The 26899-nt window shown below is 31.1% G+C and overlaps 1 protein-coding gene across 1 annotated transcript in view; it reads right to left on the bottom strand.

Moving 5' to 3' along the window:
* The window catches only part of LOC108566748 (Kv channel-interacting protein 2-like), a 45633-nt gene that overhangs the window by 3472 nt on the left and 15262 nt on the right, over window positions 1-26899 (bottom strand). The window contains exons 2-4 of the mRNA XM_017926777.1: window positions 19752-19885; window positions 8054-8123; window positions 951-1021 (exon numbers count right to left, since the gene is read on the bottom strand). Of these exons, the coding sequence (XP_017782266.1) occupies window positions 951-1021; window positions 8054-8123; window positions 19752-19885 (275 nt within the window). The remainder of the gene's footprint in view (window positions 1-950; window positions 1022-8053; window positions 8124-19751; window positions 19886-26899) is intronic.

Consider the following 26899-nt stretch of genomic DNA (forward strand, 5'->3'; position numbering starts at 1 on the left):
CATAGGTTCAGGAAGGCCATAACTATTCAAGAACAAACTTTCGCTCTATTAAGGAGTTTTAATAATCAACTTTAAGATTTGGCGGAGTCCCAGGAAAGGGAAGGGCGTCAGAGCATAAATAAGTGCATTGGAGGCTCCACTTTATTAATTTAATTCTATACGAAAAGTTTGTAGGGTTGGGGATTAAGTGGGTCGAAATAAATCGCGCCCGGCCTGCAAATAAAACATCGCCTCCGAAAAGGGATGAAAGCGAATGAACGGTGGTGGCAGAGGGGTTGAAGGCACTTGTTGCGGCCACTCGAAGGGTGGATCATCAGCGGACGATTTGTATAAATCAAAAATGTCAAAAAAAAATATGAATATAGAGAAAAACATGAAAAACAGAAGAAGGATAATGAAGCTAATACATCCTTGAGATGAAAACGAGGCACGACGAAGAAAAATGATGAAGTCTTGTTAGACCTCTGTCATCATTATCGTTAGTAACGTACTACAAATAGAACGTTAAGAATCACTTAGCTTCAGATGACATACTTGCATGCAACAGTAACCGCACGCTGTTTGCGCAACTATTTGTATACAAAAGTTGCGCAAATTGCTATAACAATACATGATGATTAAAATGAAAATTACTTTATTTTAATAAAAGAGAAAATAGGTTCAAATACACTTTGCCTTCGGATCCCTGAGAATTAGCTTTAAAATAATTTCTCCATAAATGCATAATAATACACGCAAAAGTACGCTCAAAATAACATTTTTTTTGAACAGATTATGATTTTTTCTTTGTTAAAGCAAGTACATAACTTGCAAGTTAAATTTATATAAAATATGCTAAACCAATTGCATTTCTGTTTTTTTTTTGGAGTAAAAAATATTATGTTCTAAATATTAACACTTTGTAAAAAAAATTAAAGTATTAAATTAGAAAGTTGTATAAGTAAACTTACCTCAAAGCTTATTTTTCCAGTGCTCTTGTGCTTCATTGTGTTGAAAACGTACTTGGCGTAGTTGGTAGCATCTGAAACAAATGATCTTCCGTTATTATCAACGCATCAAAGTCTTCAAATGTGTTAGTTGAAACATAAAATTTGTTTTTTTTAGAGATGCTAGTGGGAATAAATCATAGTTCCGTGCCTTACAACCATTGTAATTATTTTTTACTTAATTACAAGACAATTGCATTACACGGAACCATAATCCTGATGGGCACTCTGTAAGTTAGTTTTTTTCTGTGCAAAAGATGGAAGAGCTATATAATACTAAATAATATAAATTTGGGATAGAAGGGTTTGTCTCGGACTAGATAAATATTGACAAAGGCCGGAATATTGGACAGGGGATTTTGTATAAGCTGTATCATTTTACTCTCTGGCATTTTAATAAAGTAGTATGCGTTACGTCTTTCTCGGATGCCATACACATCTTGCATAGCTGAATATGGTTCTCCGCCTCCGGACATTCATTTAGGCTGCAATTAACTACAGCTTCCACTATTTTCCCCTTTACATAAAAGATCAAGTTTTCTAGTAACATAATACCAAAGCCTTTACAATTTGTCTACCGCATATTTACAAATTTTCAACTTTATGATTTCATTAGATATAAGATAATCTTAATAATTCACAAAAGTGATCGATATATAAAATATATAATTTTATTGTTGTAAATTATAAACTTATGATATGTTTAATTGTAAGATAATCATCTAAAAGTGATTGACTAATGATACATTTTATTGTGTTAAAATTATCAATTTAATTATATCATTAGTTGTAAATATGTTTTTGTAATTTCCGGAATGAAAAAAAAATTGATATCAAAGTTTCGTAGTCTTGAAAACCCTTTAATTAAACGGCAGCGTACTTTCTTATTGATCTTGGCGGTAGACTATAGCGGCTCATATTTTTTTTTGCATAAACCTAGGCATTCGAATAAATCCTACTGCGCTTTACATGAAAGTTCTGCGAACCGGTGAGAAAAATTAATGGCTCTCACCTTAATTAATTATTTGGGTAGAGAAAAAAAAATTGCACGGAAACGAGGAAAAGGAATCAAAATAAAAAAAAAAGAAAATGCGCGAGGCAAATGGGAAAACAGGATTTTCATTAATTTCTCTACTAACACATAAGGAACATTATAATACGTCGTTGAAGGAGCACGCATGACATGGGATGAGATTTTAATTAAATTTCTAATTTGTTACTGGGCACAATACGTAAAAGGGATGTGTCACTAATTACTAGACTTAATTAAAATAACTTCTGCACGATTGAACAACATTTTCGATGATGCCGCGTATTTATTTTAGGCATTATATGGAAAACATTTATCTAATGGTGCACCCTCACTGACTCTGAAAAACGACATCACATATCTTCTTTACACATACATATCTTTAAAATAATGAATTGTCTTGTCCAGGGTTGTCTTAACAAATTTGTCCACTAAGAATAATGCGATCCTCTACAAAACAAAATGCTATAGGTCATTTAGGTCCAGTAATTAGGTTAGCTTTGATCTTGTCTGTGGTATCAAAATACTAAGAGATATTTTTGAAAATTATTTACAACTTTCACTATAAGAAAAGTTTCAAGATAATTAAAATGACAATGAAGATAGATCTTAAAATTATGTAGAATATTTTGTTGAAACTAATTTTAGATAAATGGAAATTATTGGTTTGTCGTTAATTTTCCATGCATTTTCCCCTGCGTTGTTGCGAAACTGTTGCTTCACTATATCGATGCATTTATAGTAGTAGACGAGGGAAACAAATGAGCCACACGGCGTCAGAATGGGTGGCAAAAAAAATATATAACTATGAAAATAGAACTGTTGAAGGCACAGCGTGCCGCCGCGTTTTTTGAATCAATAAAAAGTCGTAACCTTACATATGTGCATATACACGACGCATAAAATATAAAAAACAAAATTGAAAAAAAAAATAGTTTTGAAGCTGCAATATTTCCATACAATTTTAGCAGAAACAACGATAACAAATTCAATAATTTAGACTATTAAAAAATAGAGAAAAAAAGATTGGAAACTCTATGATTTTCATATAAAAATAACAAATACAAATTGTTTTATTTATATTTTCCACACAGGATTTTTATATTCCGATAATTACAACTAAAACAACAGAAAAAATCATTTTTTAAATCCTGCGATGAAAGGATTTTCATACAATAGTCTTTTAACTGCTTAAATTAAGTAGTTTTGAAGATTTGTGAAAAAAACAATAAAAATAACGAAACATTTTTATTTTAATTTTCATCCTTTTTCATGTTTTGATATTTGCAGTCCTTTGCAGCCTTCATCCTTTAGTTATATAAGCTTCAATATTATCATATAAGTAACAACAGAAATGAATAGAAATTCATATTCCATTTTTTTTTGTTGCAGGATTTTCATATCCGAGCGATGAAAGTCCTTTTGCGGTCTCCGATCCTTTAGGCGCTTAAATGAAATTAAATGGAACAGATTTTAATCTGCGTTCCGGAAATTTATTATTCTCTCTGATACAGAGCGTACTGTATACTTTTTTTTTGTAAACTTTTCTTTTCTCTTCATTTCTCTTAGTTTGCTTTTATATTTTATTTTGTAACTCTAAGAACTGCGCCCTACCGTGTGAGTCAGGATGAAGTTTATTTTTTTCCATTACACGGGAAAAGCGGCTACATTCAATTACGACCGCTCGTAATTAATATTTTCATGAAATAATTTCGATTCAAGTTTTACACGACAATCGGCTTTTAGATTTAATGCGATTATTTTCTTTGTAAGCATTAATATACTTTGTTCTTAGATTATTTTAAACTTTGTAAATCAATAGGATTAAATCCTATATATAAGGACTGCTTTGACAACATATAAAGATAACTTAGTGATTCTACTAAGAAGATTATTTTGCTTTGTCACAAACGAAATACCAAATTTGTAAATTATACAGAGTGCGTAAGGTATTTGAAGGCAGATTTATTCTGTCAGATTTGTAACTTTTACTATTTTCTTATAATAAGTTGTCAAAACTGAAAATGCAATATATTCGCATACTCAGTAACGACTCATTTTAATTAGAACAATTTATATGCAAATTCAATATAAAACTACCCCTATAAAGTTTCCATGCATTTTTAGAATTCCATTTCCAGTGAAAAGCTGTAAAGTTTCCAACAATTGCTGAATTCATGAATCCAAAACAAAAAATTTCCGACGTTGTGCAAACAACTTTTTCGATGAACTACCGATGAGTTTTAATTTTCACGCCGGAGACACGAAGTTGAACCTAGATTGTTGAAGTTCGAGCGACTGCTTCCCTTAATCCCAAAAGTAAACTATGGAGCAAAAAAAAACTTAACTTAAGGTAATAGTTTTAAACAAGTTAAATTCAGCAACTGCGACGGTGTGTATAGATGACATGGGTGTTTGCCGTTCCAACAATGGCATAATTAAATCCAACTCTTGAATTAACATTTACCCAACGCCCCTCATGGGTTCACCCCTTTCCCTAAGGGTTTAAACCTCTTGCTACGGGAAAATTCAACGAGCAACGTGATTTAAGAGCCCCGGATTCGAGGCCTGACATCACACCACTCGAACTTCCTACGAATATGCAAACCGTTGTGTAACAGGTGGAATCAATAGGCCTAGCAATGAAACTAGATTTATACTCGATCCACTATTTCAAAATCCGCTAATTCATTTAATATGATGTGTTCAATATACACAATTTTTATTACCAATTACGCACTGATTAGAATAAATCCGCATGATGCGGTGGAGGGTGGAAATCATGAAGAGGGTGCTCAGTTCAAGGCCAATTCCCAACAAGCTCTATCGTCAAGGTTAACTCGAATTGTTTATAGTAATATTCACGTAGGTAAACAAAATCAAATTCTTTAATTCAACAAATTATTTATTAATTAATTGAATTTTATCAATATTTCAATTATTTCACATTAATTATTAATTTAAAGCTTAATTAAGAACAATATTTATAAACAAATATGTATAATAGTGAAAAAATAAAGAATTTGAATGAAACGGGTAGTAAAAAAAGATGTGTGTAAATTCTTGGTTTCACTCGGGTCTAGACAATAAGATTTAAAAAATAAGTTATTCGAAATTCCGGCGTCGACAAAAGAAACTGCATATTTAATTTCCATGTCGCTGGTTCTCTTTTTTAAATAAATTCATTGATAAATGCATGAAATTGAATGAAACGTAGTAAAAAAACGATGTGTAGAAAATTCGTGTCAATAAAAAACTGTATATATCATTTCAATGTCTAGCCTATTTAATTTCAATACATTCATTGGATTCCTTTCATTTTTTAAATGATTTTTTACACAAAATTGGTTACAATTAATTCAGATAAACGCTGATTGCGTAAGTACAATTATTTGATTAATTTACACAATTAAATGCGTATTCAACATGAATTTGTATTGATGCGATGCGGGTATTTTACCAAATAAATATACATGTTACTTGTCAAGTAAGTGATTTCGTTATTGCATATTGCTATTATATTAGTATTGGAATTTGTGAATCGCCATTTTATAAAACAATGGTTTCTCGATTAATGTATGTTTTTTAGTGATTATTTCTTCACAAATTTTGAAGCAAAAAGCACTAATTTTCATGCACATATAAACATTTGCAGGTGTAATGATTAATCGTTACACAGGTGTGGCAACTGATTGGTTGTAACAATTCGATACGATTCGTCTCCACATTAGTTGTTCATTCATTGCGACACAGACGAGTCGCGTTTTCATGCCCTTATAAGGTACTTTTTCATCTAATATTAAAGAATATTTATCTAATATTAAAGAAATATAGTAAAAACTTTGAAAATTAAATAAGAATTATAAATTTCATAAATTTCAACAATTGAATTTTTCAGAATTTGTGTGTAACGTTATTAATATTTCGGTTTTGATCTTTAAAAAAAGTAAAAATTTAAATTATTTGAATATTGATTTAAATCAAAAATATGAATGTACAATAATAAATTAGTTTTATAAATAAACTAATTTTTACATGTTTATTATAAATTTTTTCTTATAAGAATTTGTTTAAAGTGACAATTGGAGACGATTTGTGCGCAGTCGAGAATTGTTTAAACGTTTTAGAACTGCTGCAACGTAAAGAAGTGACGTTCTCGTGACCATATAAGGCAATTTTTAATTATCCACCTCATTTTTTATCGGTGACAATCGCAAGCCCGACAACCGAAATTCCGTCTATCGAAATCCCGATGTTTGAAATCCCGACGTTCGAAATCCAGGGTGTATTGAAATCCCGACGTTCGAAATCCCTTGTGTATCGAAATCCCGACGTTCGAAATCCCGACTATATCGAAATCCCAACTATGTCAAAATCCCGACTTCCATAATCCCGACAATCAAAATCCAGACTATATCGAAATCCCGACAATCTAAAACTTAATAAGATTATTAATTGTTATTAATAACATAAACTAATTTTATTATAGAATATTTCTTATTCTTAAGTTTTATAATGAATAAGTCAAGCAGTAAAAAAAAATACAATAATAATTAATATTATTTATTGTTATTAAGAATAAATAACAACAATTAATAATCGGGCAAAAGTTAAATTTATTATTGTTGTAATAAACATTAATATCGCAAAAAAATATTTTTTTCAGTATCCGTCGTACCTATTAAAATATAGTAGAATAATTAAAAATGTTTTGTAGAAATTAAAAATAATTTTTTCAGTATCCGTCGTACCTATTAAAATATAGTAGAATAATATAAAATGTTATTGTAGAAATTATAATAATAAAAGACACTGTCGGGATTATGGTAGTCGAGATTTCGATAGTAGAAATTATAATAATAAAAGACACTATAGGGATTATTGTAGTCGAGATTTCGATATATTCGGAATTTCGATACAGTCGGGATTTTGATTGTCGGGATTATGGTAGTCGGGATTTCGATATACTCGGGATTTCAATACACTCGGGATTTTGAACATCGGGCTTTCAATAGACGGTCTTTCGGTTGTCGGGCTTGCGATATAGACCCATTTTTTTTTATAATATTCCCATAAAATTCGTTAAATTTTAGTTAATATTTTCTTTATATTTTTATACAATTTTAAGCATAAAGTATTTACAAATATTAGTAACATCATAAAAACTCAGGAATTTTTATTTCAAATTCATTCAGTAACGCACAGATCTTTGCTTTATTAGGGAATATGTCTGAAGAATAATTTATTTCGTAATTGAGTAAAGGCGATTAAGTGGTAGGTTTAAAATATAACATGAATAATCGTGACCTATGCACTTGAGGAAACACCGTCAGTCACGTAATAGGAAATCAGTGGAGCGTGCAAAATGTTCAGCTTATTTTGTGTTTGTTCTGAGCTTGTTTTTTTTTATCAAACTGGGCTGTAATCGGCTTATGCTTCGTTTTCATTTCAGTGACAACGTTATTAGCTTATGAGAACGATCACATTACAAACGCGTATGTCAAATATACATAACCACTTTTAAGATTACTGCTTAACTTTATTGCAAAATATTAAATAGTAATAACTATTATGTTCAAGTTATCACCGCACTTTACCATCAATACTAATGCATTTCATTATGAATGAAAATTAACTATAAGATAAACAAGACTATCAATCTATTTGAGTTTGTTATTTATTTTAAACTTATAATCTTATTAATGGAACGTTTGTTTTATATTCAATGATAATTAACATAATATTTGTTACAGAAATTGACGGCTAATAATTGTAAGTGTTTAACCATTTTCGGACGAGCGGCGAATAAATCCGTCCAATTTTAAAGATTAAGCTTTGACGTTAATTCTGTAGAGGCGGTACTTGAATTAACAAGTGGTCAAATTTGTTCGTCCGCAATTTCTAATTAATAACGTTTGGTTGATAATGGACAGTACTAAGTAATTAAAAATATAAATATAAATAATGACTATTAACTTATGAAACATTTGAAAGATAATTGATGTTTGATAATAGTAAGTAATTAAAAATTACTTACCGCCTTGTGGGAAAAACTGAGCAAAAATATGCTTGAAAGCCTCTTCATCGACCATTCCAGTCGGGCATTCCTGTAAAAACAAACAAAACAATTATCTTCACCAATTAACATTCACAAAAAATCTATTATATAATTCAGTGATTCAAAGATTATGTTAGTGTTTCAGATCCAGTGAGAGTTTGTAGCAATCATGTAGTTGCAGTATTAAATAATTTTGACTTTGAAAGGGTTGAAACTGTCCTGAATAAAGAGAAAAATGAATAATTGAAACACTTAACGACGGTACAAAAACGTAGATTAACAGTCGCGTTGAAAGGATTACACTAGACAAACGGAATCCCGTGGTAATCTTATGGGGGCTCCACCTGCATTATGCAAATTTACACAACCGGCCTAAGCATGACATAATCAGCTATTACCGGGGAAAACCGGGATCAGGTAATTAGCGGTATTATAAATCCACTTAGGGTTGGATTACTACAATTATCATTGCAAAATAATATGCATTTTTAATTAATTGGCTTTATTACATTTTTTTGATATATTCATAATTTGTGCAAAAATTTTGCTGAGTTTTATATTTTAATTTTACGAAAAAGTAAAAGTATTTTTTAAGAAAAAAATGCTGAGTAAGGATGTTTTGTAGATATAAATATTTATTGAGTAAAGGAATCACCAGGGCCCAACTAACTTAATTTAACGCCTCGTGCTCAATGTTTGTCCTTTCTGCCAACGTGGCAATTTAGTTTTTTTTTTATATTTTGGGGTATCAACGAATTTCCACCTGCGTTGCCACACGGAAATAGCGTCACCTGTTTTTTTCAGATCCACAATTCACATATTTTTTTTGCTCAGGAAGGGTTAACGAATTAGTGAAAAACCCGAGGGTGGAAATTTATTTTGCACCGTGTCATCGTGGGATGGTAATTAATCATCGAGAGTGCAGCAATTAGTACAGATACAACAAAAGAGAAAACAAACCGAAAGGGGTAGAAAAAGAATAAAATGATGAAAACGCGAGGATGAAAATAAAAAGTACACATGGTGTTTGCATGGTCAGCAAATTTGATGCAACAGCAAACAAACGCGTGTTTAATGTTAATTTAAGGGGAGTACCCAGATTTAGCCGCATATCCGGCGGAAGTGATAAACTACGCTGCCTTGGAATTACGAGATGCTCTCTAACTGCTTTTGGATCCAAGAGGAAATTATGCTTCTCATTATTACTATAAGACTTGTACAATTTATCCTTTAAGTAAAACTTAAATTGTAGTTATCTAATATAGTAAGTACAAAATAACCAATTCTTGAAATAATGCAGAATTAATTTGTGTTTTTGATAATTTCTTAAAAAACTATTAAAAAAAAATATATTGATTCATACAAATTACAAAATCATAAAGGATATATAATAATTAACTCATAATTTATTATATAAAAAAAATAGTGAAATATTTCTGAGAAGTGTATTTTTCAAGTATAAGTATTAATAGAATACATAGAAATATCTATTTTGTTGTTGTTCATGTTTGAAGTATTCTAAAAATAATCCGGAAACGTGTTCAGATTTTTTTTATGAGCAAATATCGAAGCGAACAATTTTTGTAATCGATACGTGCGTATTAAAAAAATATTACATATCGAAGTTTTACGAATCCCTTCGCATCGGCACGACGTTGTCACGTAACGACGATTACGTGAAATATTCATTAAATTGCGTTGAATAAATATAAAAAAAGTGAACAGAAAGAGAAGATGTAGAGAAAATTGGAAAAACCAATGGAGAAGCGTAATTACAGTGAATTAGGAGAGCTTACGGATGGTAATTTCTGTTTCCGTTTGCGCAGCTAAAGATAGTAATCGTGCTAGGAATACGACGTACAAAGAGTCAAAGAAAAAGGAATAGACAATGAAACACATATATTGATCGTAATATCCAGTTGTTTCTTTGTAATAAAAAAAATATTTATTTTTTGGAACAGAATTGATAAATAAACAACGTATAACGAAGCACATGAAATTATCACGTATTATAATTGTTTTTTCGTCAAATACTTATTTTCAATTACAGTAATATTCAGTTATTTCTTTGTAATAAATCGAATTTGTAATATAAATAAACGACGTATAACGAAGCATATAAAATTATCATTATATTAGGTTGTTTCTTAGTTACAAATACAATTGGAAATAGAAATATAATGTTTCACTTAATAGTTGAAAAATAGAAAACGACGTATAAAGAAATAACGTAAAATGAAACACGTATTATGATTGTTATATCCTATTATTTCTTTGTAATAAAGCATAAAGCATAAAAAAATGTTTATTTTTTGAACAGTTGGAAAATGTAACGGGTTAGAAGCGAGACGATTAAAGAAATAAATAAACGACGTATAATGAAGCACATGCAATTATCATTATATTATGTTGTTTATTAGTATAAAACAAAAAAATATATTTTTTCTTAACAATTTAAAAATAGAAGGCGACGTATAAAGAAATAAATAAACAACGTAAAATGAAACACGTCTCATCATAATGTCCTATTGTTTCTTTGTAAAATATTGTTTTCTATTATTGTAAAATAAATAGTTAACATTTTTCCTATTAAATAGAAATTTTAAATGTATGTAATTTTTTTATGCGAATGATTGATTGGGTTATTTTTGCTAATCAAAATTTATGCGACAGCTAATCAAAATGAATATACGTAACCCAGTTATGCATTTTCTATGTCTGAATGTCACGAACTGGATTTTAAATTGGTTTAGGAAAAATAATATGATTTCAGTTCTCGTCCTTTATTTTCCCTTCTTCTTTCGTAATTAGTGGCTCAAATGACCTAAAAAGGAGTTGGCTTATATTGCCAGAAGCAGTTCCATTTTTAAATAATATTTTATGTCATTGTGTCAAAATATTTTTTTTTTGTCTTTTTAGTGGTTTCTCTAAAAATTCACTAATAATAATTATTGTTAATATTCAATTTTTTTTTATAAACTTGTAATAAAATTATTACAAATATATGAGTATTTATTGATTTCTATTGACAATTATAATCAATAATGTTAGTTTTTCTAAAAGATATGGTTTCATTCTGCAATTAAATGATAATTTAAAAGGTTGAAACATTTTTCCTCATTGAGTATGATATTTTATTAATGTGAGATAACTTAATAAAAACCATATGTTACAAGAATTTTTGATGAAACACGTTTCCATCATGCAATTATACTTTTTTTCCCAGTAAAAGTTAGTGTATATTTGAAACTAGTGTACAAATCAATAGTTTTCAAGTGTATTAAAGCAATAATTGATTAAACAGTGAATTTAGCGTTTAGTTTTTAACGCTTTATGTATACTTTATCGTAGACCACGCGTCGTTTGATGCGGTGTATGCGCCGGGTATAAACTAGATGAAAAGTACCGCAAAAGCAAAACTGCGTATGTTAAAATATATCTCTTGAATAGATGATAATTGGAGTGCATTGGTAATAACGGTTTTGCTGATTCCAAAGCGGTAATTGTATTAATGTGAAGTGATTGGAATATTCGGATAAATGCACTAATAGAACAATAAATTGAAGATGGGAGATATGCAGCAAATTAAAGTAGATTATGTACAATTTGCTGAGCGTAAATTCCACTGAAACAATGCATGTATACACATAGGGTATGCTTTGTATGCGATCCGTGTCGCATCGCTCGAATTTTAGCAAATCTCTTCAAGATCCGAACAGCTTTGATACTATCTATGAGAAATGCATTTATTTTCCTATTATTTTGTTCCTATGAAATCTTCATTCTTTGGATAAAATACTTGTAATAATGATAAAGCACATTTTTTCAATAAGCAATATAGTTAAATAAGTTGTGGACAAAATATCCTTTTATACATACAAAAAAAACACACCTTTTATTCTACTGGTATAGATTTATAGGAGCTACTTGTTATTACAATCGACTTCTAGTTCTTTTCTCCAATTGGATAGGTTTAATTTAGGCAACTACAACAACCATAATTAAACAACTTATTTTATTAAAATTTAAAAGGACATAATGACGTTTTAGTTTTACGTTTAATTGTACGTTTAGATAACTCATTTTGGTTACAAATACATATCAAGTTACAATAGCGGTCCAACCTAGGCGTTGGTCCAAATTCGGCAACTTTACGTGTCTCCTATATTTTCATATTGGTAATATATATTTATATATATTTTAGTAGCATTCGATTAATTATTAATTTGCTGTCCATTAGTGTAATTGTATAAATGGATATTAAAGTTTGATTTTTTCGGGGTCAACGGTTCCGAATCTCATCGAAGCTACATCATTATTATTATTTCTGTTATATAACTTAGGATTCGCCACCACTTATTTCGTTTCCGGTATAAGCCGCCCCTACGTTACGGTAAATCGAAAAAGAAAATAAAGATAGACAATCATTTTAGTCTTACAAAGAGAACAAAAAATGTATGTGTACATATTTATAAAGGACTACACGTAATATTGAACAATCGATGTTATTAGGGCTTCATAAATCGATACGTATTGTTGTGCATTGCCAACTTTCGGCATGGAATAAGTAAATAAATACATGCATGCATGTGTAGGTATGAAAAATATATTTCACGTTTGAAGCTCGACAATAGAGAACTGAACATATAGCGCTGCATATAGCACGTCATACATCTCAGTTATATTCGCTCCATCTCACTAAGGAAAAATATGCCTGTAAGGTAGACAAATCGTGGAATGAGAATGAGATATAAAAGTGCATTCAATATATTTTTTTTTGTAATTTTAAAAAAATCTGTTTCAAAATTTGATAAATTTCATATTCTAATATTAAAAATGAATGAGCATATTTTAATTATATTAAACGTGAAAGTACAGTATTTTTAGTCAGTCATTAATAAACATTACGTTATAGTAGTCATATCAAAAGATGCACAATGAAAAAACGTTTCTTATGCAATTATTAAATATTCAAAAACTAAACTATATAGTTAATCTAAAAATTGGAAAAAAAAAATTCGAAAATATAAATCCGGATTTTATTATGTGATTGTTTTTTTATATATACTATATTTAACTAATTGTTTGTAATAGTTTAAATTGTTAATACCCTATACTTTCTTGACAACATGTACATTCAGAGTATCCAGACAATAAGTCTATTGTGGTTGATCGGAAGTGGAGCACTATCCAAGAGAATTGGACGGATCGAGCTGAGCCTAGGGCTTCGGCTGGGTTAAAGATGTTTTATTGGGTCTGCTAATAGGGCTGGGAATCGATGCCCAAATTGTCCCCCCCATCCACTGAAATATTTTTTGGCAGCAATGGCAGAGGACAATAAAAGTAATGGATATGTCACAAATTTGGCCTGAAAGGCAGGCAAATCGTTTGAACATAAAGACTCTGTCGACATAAGCAGCCCTTTTCCCAGCTAATCGATCCCAACTACGAATACACAAACTCCAAATTGGGACTATACATACGTTTTATATGTATATAAACATATATATAAACATATTTATTGAAGATATTATATATTGATATTGGCCTCGAGAAACATCAATCAATATTGGCATTCTTTACCCATACGCTTTTATTTCTAACGCAAATAAACGTCAATCGTAAGCCGGATACATTACATTATTGCATAACATAAATAAACAGTCATGCAAATATACATCTGGTGGCGCTGTTCAACTTCCGCTTTTCAATTACATTCGCAGATGAATCTGCCGTCATTATGATATTAAACAGTTGCGACTTTTATTTATACACATCAGATCACTCAGACTAATGAACGGAAACTGGATTTATGAAGAACGAACTAAAAAATTAAATGGAGAAAAAAATAAACTTAAACTCCTTTCATTTCCTTATTGGACAAAATAATACTTTACATAATTCCCTTTTGAACAGTACGAATTTTGGTTTAATTCGGTTTATAGATTTATGAAATTTTACGAATTCTGTTGCAATGAATTGACGTCAAATCAGATCACTCAGCCTAATGGACGGAAACTGGATGGAAACAACATCAGGATTTTTTTTTGCATTTAACATGACGAACGAAATGTGATGAAAACATTTCGATATTAAAATATACAGTAATACCTTACATAATTTCATTTAGTTTCCGGATAGAGAGTTATTAAAGTCGCATTGCGTAAAGGATATGGCGCATATATCCGCCACGCGTTCAAAATAGTTAACCAACAATAGTTATTGGTTTATCCTAGTACCACTTCCCTAATGATGATTATCACTACGACTTTTAATGTTTTCTATTTTGGCTAGTAGTACAAATGATGTGTTAAAAATATGTGTTTTATCATTGTATAATATGATAGGAAGAGAAGTTAATCGCATTATATTGAATATTTGGTTATAATTATGCAATGTTTTGTTGCATTTGATTAATATCGTTGCAGATTATAACAGATTTGAGGGATTTTCGGATTTAAAACGTAAAAATGTATCAATCACATGTGCGTCCGAAATATCGGATTAGAATTTACGGTGTCCCAGTTAATTAATATTATATATCAACGTAAAAACTAGTAAACTCACACGCATCGACGTTATTCAATCCAGCTGTTCGTTTATTTAGTTTTTGCTCTCGTACCACGTATTTCATAACTCGGAAAGGATTTTTTTTGTGGTGGACTGCTGCTGCTTTTATTTCCAAGCGCGTTTTGTTTCCGGTCGGTTCCGTTTTTATTTTCCACCTATTATCTTTTTTCTTTTTTTTTGACAATGTCCCCGGAGTTTGCGTTTGTGGAAATTTCCATTGGGATCGTCTACCATTTTGCCCGGATTGCGAACCCAAACGCCCCCGAAGAACGAATTAATCAAGACGCAGTTACGCAACATTCTAAAACATCTCTTGCCGCTCGAAACAAGAAACTTGATGTATAGCTTTCAGTACTTTAATTCAGTTTTTTTTTGCAAATAAATATCTAATGTACAAAATTCAGTGGCGTGGCGTCTGATAGATTGCTAAAAATATTTTGCATTAATAAGGTACATAAGCACCAGTTTTAAAAGTTATGGTAGGTATTGTACCCGTTGGTGTTTCACAGACACCTCGCGAGTAACGAATTGTTGAAGAAATCAACGAAAACATATAATGTTGTTCTATTATTCAATACTTCTTTTTAAATTTAATCGATATAAATGTTTTTTGTATTTTACCCAGAGCGATTTGAAGCGATAATTCGGTTAATTAATTCGATGAATTATTTCTATAATTCGGCGAAACTTGTCATTAATAAAATAGAACGCAGTTAAAATCCATCAACATTATAATGGAAACATGATTAAAGCATTAACGGATATATAAATATTGAACGAAAAAAAAAATGAAATTATTTTTTTTAATTTTATTAAAAATTGTACATAGATTAGTTATTTTTATATATATGTGTTTTATTGGGTTAACAAAAAAAGGGAAATAAAAATAAACTATTGAAATGCACTGAATGTTGGTAGGATTAATTAAAGAAGGAGCACGATTTCACATTGTAATGGGATATTTATCCTTCTTGCCGTTTTCAACTTCACGGGTAATTAGTGTTTGGATACTGGAGCGCGTTTATAGGATTTCCTTCAGTCGAGAACAAATTGTCCTTTATATATTTACGTTTAACTCTACGAAAATCCCATTGTCTGGAGTCACTTTCATTTTATTTTTAGGAAGAAAGAAAATAATCTATGCATATTTGCTTTTCTCACAATTATTTGAGAAATTGGACAAAAAAAACATAGAATTATTATTACTAATATTAATTGTTTTCTAAAGAAATAAAATTGTGTATAATCTTCTCATTGTTTAATTTCCATTAATAATTATATTCATTTTACTATTAAGGGAAACATATAGTGAATCCGGAGTGATCGAAGCCGCAATATGCGAGGTATTGTTGAAATTTAAAATGTGTAGTGTTATGTAAGGATTTATATAGTAGCAAACAAAATAGTGTCGATCAAAAAGAGAACAGCTCAAGAATGATACATTTAGAAACGTTCGAATTGTATGAGAATATGCGTGTCACAGAGTTTTTAATTTTTTGTTAATAAAATTTAATAAATTAATTAAATTATTTAGTTCTTGAAATTTTTAATAAAAATTTAAATAAATAAATAATTTTTGCTAAAATTTTGTCTGAAATACTGAAAAAGTTTTACTTTTAATTATTATTAATAATGTAATTACAAATAATAATTTTGTATATAAGAGTATAGAAAGTATGAATATTGCGTAGTGATTTGAAGTAATGAAAAATCAACGAAGCGACGAATCACGCAAATGTTTGACAAATATTAAGTAGATGTAAACATTTTCGGTCTGCTACCTGCCGAGTGTCGCACTTCGATAAATAATTACGCAACAGCGGATATATTTTCGCCGCACGGTTAAAACATTTCGCCCTGAAAACCGAATATAATTTAGCTTTTATAATATGTTCAACTCTGCCTGCAAATCGATGGCATGGATGGTCGCAGTTTAACAAAAAATAATGCGCGAATTAATGTTTCTTGTTTCGTGTAATCCAATTATTTCGGGAAAACAAAGCAATACTGAAAAAAATAAATATATAACTAGTGTTGTATCGTTTTCAGCGAACATTCCTGTAGTCTATTGGATAGACCAAAGCTCTATACCGAATTTATCATGAATCGATACTATTCCATAAGGACTAATAATTCCGATAATGGGTAGACCGCGTACATCTACGCTCCGCAATGGCGAGTTTAAGTGGTTTGTTGATTAAACTTTAAGTGAAATTGCTTTCGATCCATTTTTCTCTTCGCCTGAGGAACAACCCATCTCCAGGGACGGAGATTTTATAAAAGAAGAAAAAAAATTATTTCTGTGATTCCACCTGACGGATTGCAATTTAGTTCGAGATCCGAACCTTTCATCCTAATTTTAAACCCATATATGAAGTATTCTTTTTGATCGTCTATCTTGATTTTTCAAAAATCATATATAACATAGAGAATGTATTTCAACAATAAAGTAATATATTTATCCAACTTTCATATGCATCTTTTTGATCCATTCTATCTATTATAGTTTCTGAGAAAATCACTAAATAGTGAAGACACTGTATTTTCGTTTGTATCTGCAACTAATTCACCGTTTTACGAGTTTCAATTGAATTAAAATTTATAGAATATTAAGACTAGTCAAAAATGAAACAATTGTGCAAAAAATCATTTATGCGTGTACCAATAAACAAAATTTTACATAAATCGATTGCCGACTATAATGTTGAGTTCATTAAATTACATATTGGTAAATCAACCAATTCAGCGAGATTAAGTGTGGGATATCAATACCACCGATGATTGAATACAGCTGCTGCTGCAAAAAAATTGTTGCACGTATGCTCGCAATTGGCAATCGTGTATGTAGTTTTATGTTTTTGATGAAAAATTCCTGAAACTGCGTAAATTAATTACAATTTCGCACCTGTTCCGAGCATTTCAATTTAAAATATGAAAATTTGTATGACGATTTTGATAATGCACAATGTAAAAATGTGTACATAGTGCAAATTGCTTTTCGGAATATACTTTTAAACTGAGAAGACGCCTTTAAGGGCGTAAATTTCGGATACCTGAGGCGTGAGATATTAGAATGCATAAATCTGGGATACATTTTGAAGGAGTGCTTTGGTAAAAATATATAGAAAATGTCTGCCGCCCCTTATTAAATTCCTTCCAGCGTCATCGTCGCTCGTGCTCTTAAGCTTCTACCTCTACGCGACAACCTTATTACCTATGCTGCATTGCTGCTAATATGTAGGAAGGTGATTTGCTCCGGAATCTTTAACTTTGCTGAAATGACATCCAATTTCCTAAATATTACAAAGCTCAGGTCTGACTTTTGCATGTTTAGTAGGATGTTATGTATATGGATATATATGGATGATGTATGTAGATAAAGATAGATAGATTATCTTAAGATAGAAATATGCATATATCAATGAATGTACATTGATGCACATGATGTAGTGCATGTACTGGATGAACATGGTTTAACATGGATGAATTTGGATAAACATGGATGAACTAGAATGAATTTGGATGAACATGGTTTAACATGGATGAAAATGGTTGCATTTGGATGAACAAGGGTGAACATAAATGAATATGGATGAACATGGATGAATATGGATCAAGACGGATGAACATGGATGTACATGAATATAGATGGATCTAGATTGATACAAAAATATACAGTAAAAAATCAATAGTGATAGAGATGACAAAATATAAATACAGATGTAAAAGCTTCAATAGATATGGGATAAACATGGATAAATATATGTGAAAAATGTGGATGTAGATGAATAAAAACTTGTTTTTACTATAATTTATACAATAAATTATGGAAATTTACATTATCATCTACAAGTAATTAAATTAGACAAAATGTTTGATTGACTTGAAGCTTATAGTAATGTTTATCCAATAAAAATTGTTTATAATTCAATTGAGCATGAAGAAAATAATATAAATATTTGCTTGTCTTTATTGCTTCGAAAGTGGAAAGGAAAGATGAAAATAAAAACAGGACAATTTGAAGTGTATTGAAAAGTTGGCTCGAAGCGGTGCGCTCTTAGAGAAACAAAGAAGAAAACGAGGAAGAAGAAAAAAGGTAACAAAGGGTAGTGCTTGGAATGGGGACAACCACCAAAGTCGGGGAACAGATAAATTCAATTACCTGCATGGAGCGTTGAAAGGAAAATTACATTCAGTAAATTGCAGTTTATTGGTGGTGAATAACTGTCCTCGAAATATGAGTGGGTTCAGCTCGAGATTTACTGCTTAACAGTGTGTCCTTTTTTTCTTTCCATTCGAGTTGGATTCCTTTGATCCTAAAGCATTGCGACATGAAAGTCCTATTTCGTTATTCTATTTTTAATGTGCAAAACTTATGGATATAGAAGTAAAGCTTAGGTATCCGAGAATTATAGTCAACAGACTTTGATTGAATAGATAGAGAAAAAAAAATGAATGCAGCAGTTGAAATAAATAGTTCATCTGCAAATAACTATATATGTATGACCTTTGTTATTTTTATGTAGAAATTTAGTAGTAACTGATAATGGAAAGGATTAGATCGGTATAGAGATGGGATTTGTTATGTGCAACCTAGAGTAAATTTATATCCATTAAGATCGGTTAGCTATCGTGGTAATCTCGCATTTGCAGCAAGTAAGTTAAGCCATTATTCTCTCCCAGCCATTTACACAGGCTACGTACTTGGTTTTTGTTGTTCTCGGAATGGTGTTGAATGTTAAATAATGCTTTCCGAACTATGTGTGTTTTTGCGAACACGTGTATGTATGTGGGCACGTTGAAAAGATGCCGAGGACAAATTGCAGACGAGAGACCGAATGTAAATGGCAGTCATTACCCATTTTATAACCCCCCCCAGCCCTACGCCACCGATGAGACCTAACCATCCCCCAAAACACAAAACGATCCACTTTGTGCTCATGTGTTTCTCTTTCTCTTTTTTCTACTACAACTTCTAGCACGATCTCGCTTCATCCTTCCGGCCGTTATTATTGCAGCGACGTGACTGGTCAATTAGTACGCGCAATTATGTCCGACAACAATTTTCGATTGCGAGTTTGAAAGATTACATTGGTATAACTCTTACCTGCTTGAATCCGCGGTAGATGAGCTGCAGCTCCTTCCTGGTGAATTTCGTCTTGCTCTCTAATTTGGTGATTTCCTCTGGGCGATAACGTGCAACGCTTACATTGTAGATATCGCTGCTGCTGCTATCTTCGCCTGAAAATGACAACAAGAAGCAAAACAGAAACAAAGGAAAATGAGCAAGAATATATCAAATGCATTTACGTACATACACAAATAATGAAAGTTATTAAAGGAAACAAAAGCAGTTTATAAACGGAAGTAATTTGTTTAGCAGAAATTAATTTTGTACTTATTGATTAATTCGAACATAAAGCGGCGTCAAAACTTAATTAAAACTGCTGATAGGATTTACTTGAATGCGGGAGTGTATTATATTTGCAGAGCTTTCTTTACCCGGGGCAAATGCTATTAAAGTTGTCAACTTTCAAGTTAGAGACATTACTTCCCGTTATTATATGTAATAATTACAAATCCTTTGGTAAGATCATCCGTATCACAATCATATTATTTCTCATACTTATGCCAAAAAAATTGTTTAGGGTCCTCAAATAGTAAAACTAACTGGTGTCTGGGGCCCACAACATTCTTAATGTGATTCTCCGAGAACCAACACTCCATCTCTTGTCAACAATTTGTTAACTGTTGTTTAGGGTTTGCATGTGCCATCATTGCATTGCACATTTTTGAAAATTTCCCAATTCAAAAATTGTAAAAAATAATAATCTTACTAGTGATAATTTATTTCTAATTATGTTTTAATTACTATAGTGATTTCATAAATTGAATAAACATATCAGGATGTATATAAATTAATTACGTATTTCAAATTATTTTAAATTTCTCAGAATATAAAATAAAAAAACTATTAAACTTTAGCTCTTTAAAGTTCCAATTGTATTAGAATTGAAGTTCTTGCAGACAAATGAACGCTCGAAGCGAAATCTCAGAGTTTACCCGATTGTTTCGTAATGCAACAATTGCTATAAATCAAGAGTCCACGGACGTCTGTTAGTAATATCCCTGCTTTATTCAAGGGCTAATTCCGAATAGATTCTTATAAAACCACCAAGGGTTGATTTATTGTGGCGAAATGCGAATTAATATTACTGAAACAGTACATTTCTGGCAAATAAATCATGAATTTTAGTCGAATCCTACGTGTATAAAGTCCTTCACCGTATTGCTTCAACGACTTACCGGAATTGGTTTAGTTTTAGGCACAGCGACTCCAATTCATTTATTATGTATGACTAGTTTCTAAGTCGCTGTCGAAGGGTTGTTCACCTCGGGTTACCGGTACTAATTAGAAAACAAAAGCATTCACATATCGATTGGCTTTAGCCAACGTTGGCTTCCAAATACTGTATGCCTTTTTGTGCTCCAATTTTTGTGGATCGACGAAACTCGACGTTAGGAATTTTTAAATTGCAGTTTGTCAATTTGCAGCGTACAAAGGATAGACGTACTTGTTGTTTCAAATCCTTTTTTTTCATTTTTTACAGCTCATAGCAGACGACTCGATGACAACAGGAAGATTCCAGTAGGCTCGTTGGAAAGGTGAGACATTCAGCTTTCATACAAGTGGTCGATGATGTAATTATCTTAAGGGGTTGTCGATATTCACGAAAAACTGAAAAAAAACGTCGTTTCTCTGTTTTTTCAATTTCTACAGCTCATAGCAGGCGTCTTCACGACAGATCCCAATAGACTTGTTGGAAAGGTGAGATATACAGCTTTCAAATGTGTCGTCGATCATGTTATTATATTTAGGGGTTGTCGAGAAATTCAAGAAAAACTGAAAAAAATTGCTAAAATCGTCTACACCCTGTTACGCAACGAACATTACATAACTATTGTTTCAAAAAGTTGCGTAAGAGTGGCGCCCATCTTACGCAAATATGAAATGCAAATGTTTATTAGTTTTCGAGTTATTATCGAAAATCGATTTTTAAGTAAATCTTAAGGGGTTATCGAAAAAAACGTCGTTTCTCTGTTACGTATAGTACGTTAAGTAACTTTTGTTACATAAAAAGTTGCGCAACGATTACCTGTACATGATTATGCAATAAAATCATATAAAAGTTCATTAGTTTTCGAGTTATTTTAAAAATAAATACAATTCACTGTTTTTTCAATTTCTACAGCTCATAGCAGGCGACTGGATGAAAGCACGAAGATACCAATAGGCTCGTTGGAAAGGTGTGATATTCAGCTTTCTATTGTGTGGTCGCTCATGTAAATATCGCAAAAATCATCTATTCGCTGTTACGTAACAAATATTACGTAACTATTGTTTTATAGAAAGTTGCGTAAGGGTGGCATCTATCTTACGCAATCATGAAATACAACAAAAGTTACGTAATTTTCGTGTAATTAAGAAAAACGTGAAAACTCGACAGATCTCAGCGAAACACTTTCTTTTCCAATTTCTACAGCATAGAGATATTGTTAATTTATTAAAAACCTATAGGTGTACTATGTAATTGTTTCTTTAAAAAATGTGCATGTACAAAATTATTAAATATTAAAAAGTATGAATACATTTTGTATGTGTTCTGTGAACAAATGATGCTACGTCCTATATGTTATGTAATTGTTCTATACCAAATATTGCACAGTTATTAAATATAATATTATTTTATGTTAATGCATTTTGTATATGTTATAAGTTAATGCGAAGTAACAGTTCGTAGGAGGTCAAGCATTTTTTTTCTTTCTTTCTTGTTCTGCAGCAATTGATCCAAATGTCAACGAAACGACACGCAATCAATTACAAGTGACTTATGTAATTTGTAACGCACTGGCGGTTGCAGCGAAACAAAAACGAGAAAATAAATAAAGCAATTAGAGAGAGTTTCTCGTATGTGAAAATCGCATTAACGGGAAATGGATATGCCATTCGTCCGTCGCCCTAATCGCACCCCCATGCCCAGACATTAAGGCTGTCTGGTATAAATATACAAAAATATAGAAGAAGAAATAAAAAGCGAAATAAGATGAGACCGAGTTTATCATAATCCATTCTCCCTTTTGTGGTCGTGATTTTTGACGAGGTGAAACTTTATCTGCAAGAAGGAAAGAACGAACAACAAGAAAAAAAAGAATAAGAAGAACATGATGTGGGTTGGAAGCGAAACGGAAATAAACTGCATCAATGGGGGAGAATGGTGAATTCAGGAACACAATCACCCTCCAAGAAATACACGGCTCATTTCCCGTCGGTGGAACAAAAGAGGAAGAAAGTAGAAATAAAAACGGAGTGAGTTTGAAGCATTGTTTCGGGCATCGAAATTAATTTGTATGTGCGAATTTAGCCCTGAACCACAGTTTCGACTCGGATTCCTTCGCCTTTATTATCATTATGTGCTGCTGACAGCTACTTAACACATGACCTATTTTGTCTTAAACATGTACCAAACCCTTAATTGTTATTGTTATAGTATACGCAACGCCACTTCACATAGCCAATTCCTTTTTTTCTCTCTCTCCCTAAGCCTTCTGAACAAACAAGAAACAAAGTACCTTTTCGCATTTAATGCTTTGCGACCCCTTCGAAAATGGCACGTTCCAACATCCGACGCAGCAAGCATTAACGTTTAATTAAGGGACAATCCCCATTGGAGCCCGACAATTCACAACTTTTTAACATGCACCACTTTCAAACTCCACAACTTATTTCATACTAACTAGAGTTTATCGGTTATTTAAAGAAATTTATGTAATTCAAAAACCGATTGAAAATAATAAAATTAATTAACGATTAAAAACATAAACAAACCGGTGTTTAAAAGTAGGTTTTTGTATAAACGCTTATACTAACGTCGTATATTGTTAACCTACGTGCTGCTAACTTTGCGGTGTTAATACCTTCATTGATATGTATTGAGACTCCAGGAGATGATCACATTTGGTCTTCTTCCATTAATAAGAACAATTGGTAGTTGAGATGATTGAAATGTTACACTTTCGACCAAGTTGGGCTCGCAGATTCTATATAATATCTAGAACCTAACTTGAACGAACGTGGTACATTTATTTGCTATCTCCTAAATTCCAGATGAGGTAAATCCATTTTATTATATATTATTTGTAGTGTAGTTCACTCCACTGTCAAATAAATTAGTGCAAAAAAGTGCACATGCTAATTGTGAAACTACTTTAACCCTTTGCGGACGAGCAGCGGTAATTCCATACGTAATTGTTACAAAAATAATATTAAGTAATTACAGTTTTTAACACTTATATAATTAAGTAAAAGATTTATTTCTCGGTAAAATAAGGTCGTATAAAAATGTTGTTTATGACTTATAAGGGTCATTATTAGTAGCTTTTTCAGCGTGAGATGGGCCGAGCCCAATCATTTTCACCAAACCCAGATATTGATCCTAGATCTACCCTAGATAATAAAAAAAAATGTGTTTATTAATAAATTATTTCCACTTATTAATTACCGTTAGTATATTAAAAATTGTAAAAAAAAATATTTTGTAACATCAAATATTTAACTATTGATTTAATTAAAACAAAGACTGATTTTTTTATTAACATTATAAAATAATTGCGTAATTTGAAATAACTCTAAAAATGAAAATATTGTTAGAAAAATGTGTTTCCGGGTCGGATGAAAATTTTCATTTTTATATATTTTTCGCCGCATTTGTTATTTCCACCTTTCGCAGCATTTTTTACACAATTATGATTTTTACTTTATGCTTTTCCCCTTTCTTCCCAATTGTTTTATTTTTGAACGCGCAGGACGATACAACCCCTAAATCATAATTACACCAAACGAACAAAAAATGAGATTTAGTGAGCTTTTCCTGCCAGCATAATTCTTACTTACTCTCGCCTCGTACTTAGCAAAATGTAAACTTCGAGGGGTTGCAGTTAATTGAAATGATTATGTTTCCTTTTTCATTAGCGAGCGAGCGTTTATTGTCGCTGTTTTTTTTTGTAGATATAATACTAATCTCGTTTTGTCCTTTTTATTTTTTTTTGTTATTGTCCGATCCCAGCAATTTCGCCCTTCGTTCCACGAGAATTGGCCGCGCATAGTTTCATTTAATATGCGCTAATTGGATCAATGATTACACAATCAACATGTCGAGCATTGTGCTTAGTGGAGTGTAACCACGCTCTAATAGCCCGTTATGACAGCAATAATTACGTGGCACGGCAGTTGTGGCGCCTTGATATTTTCCGCAATTATTCGATTATAAATTTAAAATGAAGACCTTCACGTGGTCGAAGGATAGATTGCGTAAAGGGTTTTTGGGGGGGGAGGTAGGTTTTGCGGATTACGTAGATTGCAGTTGAATCTTTTAATGGATTTAACATGTTTCTTTTTGTGTTTTCTGTTTTGTTGGTAACAGATTTCATCTGCTTCTGAAAGGTATTATCCAGTAATCCTATACAGCTGTTCCACACGCTTCATTTAATTGACGTTAACAATAATATTAATTCTAGCTAATTGTATGACATCTTTGTAAGATTGATGCAAAAGACGTTTCAATATTATACAATTATTATTATATACAAACATTTTTTGTTACGTATACTAGTCTGAATTTGATTTTTCACAAAATTACTGATAGAAAAAGTCGTATGAAAATCAATGTCCCATATGTATTTATTTTATTTACTATAGATGTGGATATTTTTTTAATTTTTGATACATAGCTTATATCTATTAGAAAACTGTATTAAAAACGAATATGTTTTATGTAATTGTTTCGGAAATCAAAAGGGAAATGAAGCAGTAACAAAAATGGAACGAATTCTGTTTTATTTATTTTTTGTCCGAAGTTTTAGCACAGCTGTCGTCGTTGTGATTATTCCGTTGCGAAATAGAATTGTGCAAACAGTATCCTTTATAAAATGGTGAAGAGTGAACAAACAAAAAAAACTATATGCTCACACTCAAATAGAACTTTTAATTGAATTATTTTGTACGCGTCCAAAAACAATTTCCTATTTTCACACCCTCGATTAACGTATTGTTTCCACGTCATCTCCTGCCTCAGCATGTTACTTTTAATTAAATCTGACAACAGAAACATTTACCAAGACAGTTTTGTTGACTCGTTTTAGTTTCAATTTTATATATAAGTAAATATTTTTAGTATAAAATGAATTGTATAAAATACTTAAATTGTAAAGTATTTATTATAATACAGTACTAAATAATGTTTTGTAGTATGCAGACATTGCCACTGATTTCCGTGTAAAGTTTGAGTTTTCCTGAATCTATTTTATTAGAATTTTCCAACAAGTCACTATAAACTGTATTTCTTTATTTGTTGGAATACGTTAAATTCCTAAATTTTTAGCAAAAATAAATGCAAATTTATCACTAAACTGGACCGAATTTCATACTTCTATCAAAATATTGTTTATTTTTTTAGTTTTTTACTAACTAATTTGGATAAATTCACATTATTTTTGTCGCTGTATATTATATATAATTTATAAATTAAATTAAAGAAAGAAAGGACAAAAAATAATCAAAAAACTGTGAATTCTTTCTTCATAAATTGAAACTTTCAGTCTATTGCAAACAACGTAAGGTAAATATGTTGACAAAAAACAAAAAGAAAAATACTGAAGGAGCTGCAGCCCTTATAGTCGCCACTGATTCCTATGCATTTTTTTAGTTTTTCACCAACTAATTTAATTAATAATTAAAAAATGAGAAACTGTGAATTCTTCCTTCACAAAAATGAAACTTTCCCTCTATTACAAACAGTTTAAAAAAATATGTACTGTAAGGTCTGCAGCCCTTTATATTCAAGCCGCCACTGATTCACATTATTTTTGTCTCTCTATAAGTTACATATTTTATTTGTATGTTAAATTCAGGAAAGATAGGACAAAAAGTAATGAGAAAACTGTATTTTTTTTCCGAAATTGAAAGTTGTCCGTCTACCAAACGGTGTTTTTCCATTCGATACGAAGTAAATTTGTTGAAAATAAAATTCGCATTTTATGGATGCCATTTTCCGGGCGATAAATTCTTGGGTAAAAAAATGTAATCCATAACGTCGATGGGCAGTGGAGATGCAAAGATGGATGAGAGAAAAAAAAACGTCAATGTTTTTCGCCAGTTGTGAAAATTTATCACCGAGTTATCACGCACATTGATTACAA

The sequence above is a fragment of the Nicrophorus vespilloides genome, unplaced genomic scaffold (genome assembly GCF_001412225.1).
Source record: "Nicrophorus vespilloides isolate i.1.1-1 unplaced genomic scaffold, Nicve_v1.0, whole genome shotgun sequence".
In the NCBI taxonomy this organism is placed as follows: domain Eukaryota; kingdom Metazoa; phylum Arthropoda; class Insecta; order Coleoptera; family Silphidae; genus Nicrophorus; species Nicrophorus vespilloides.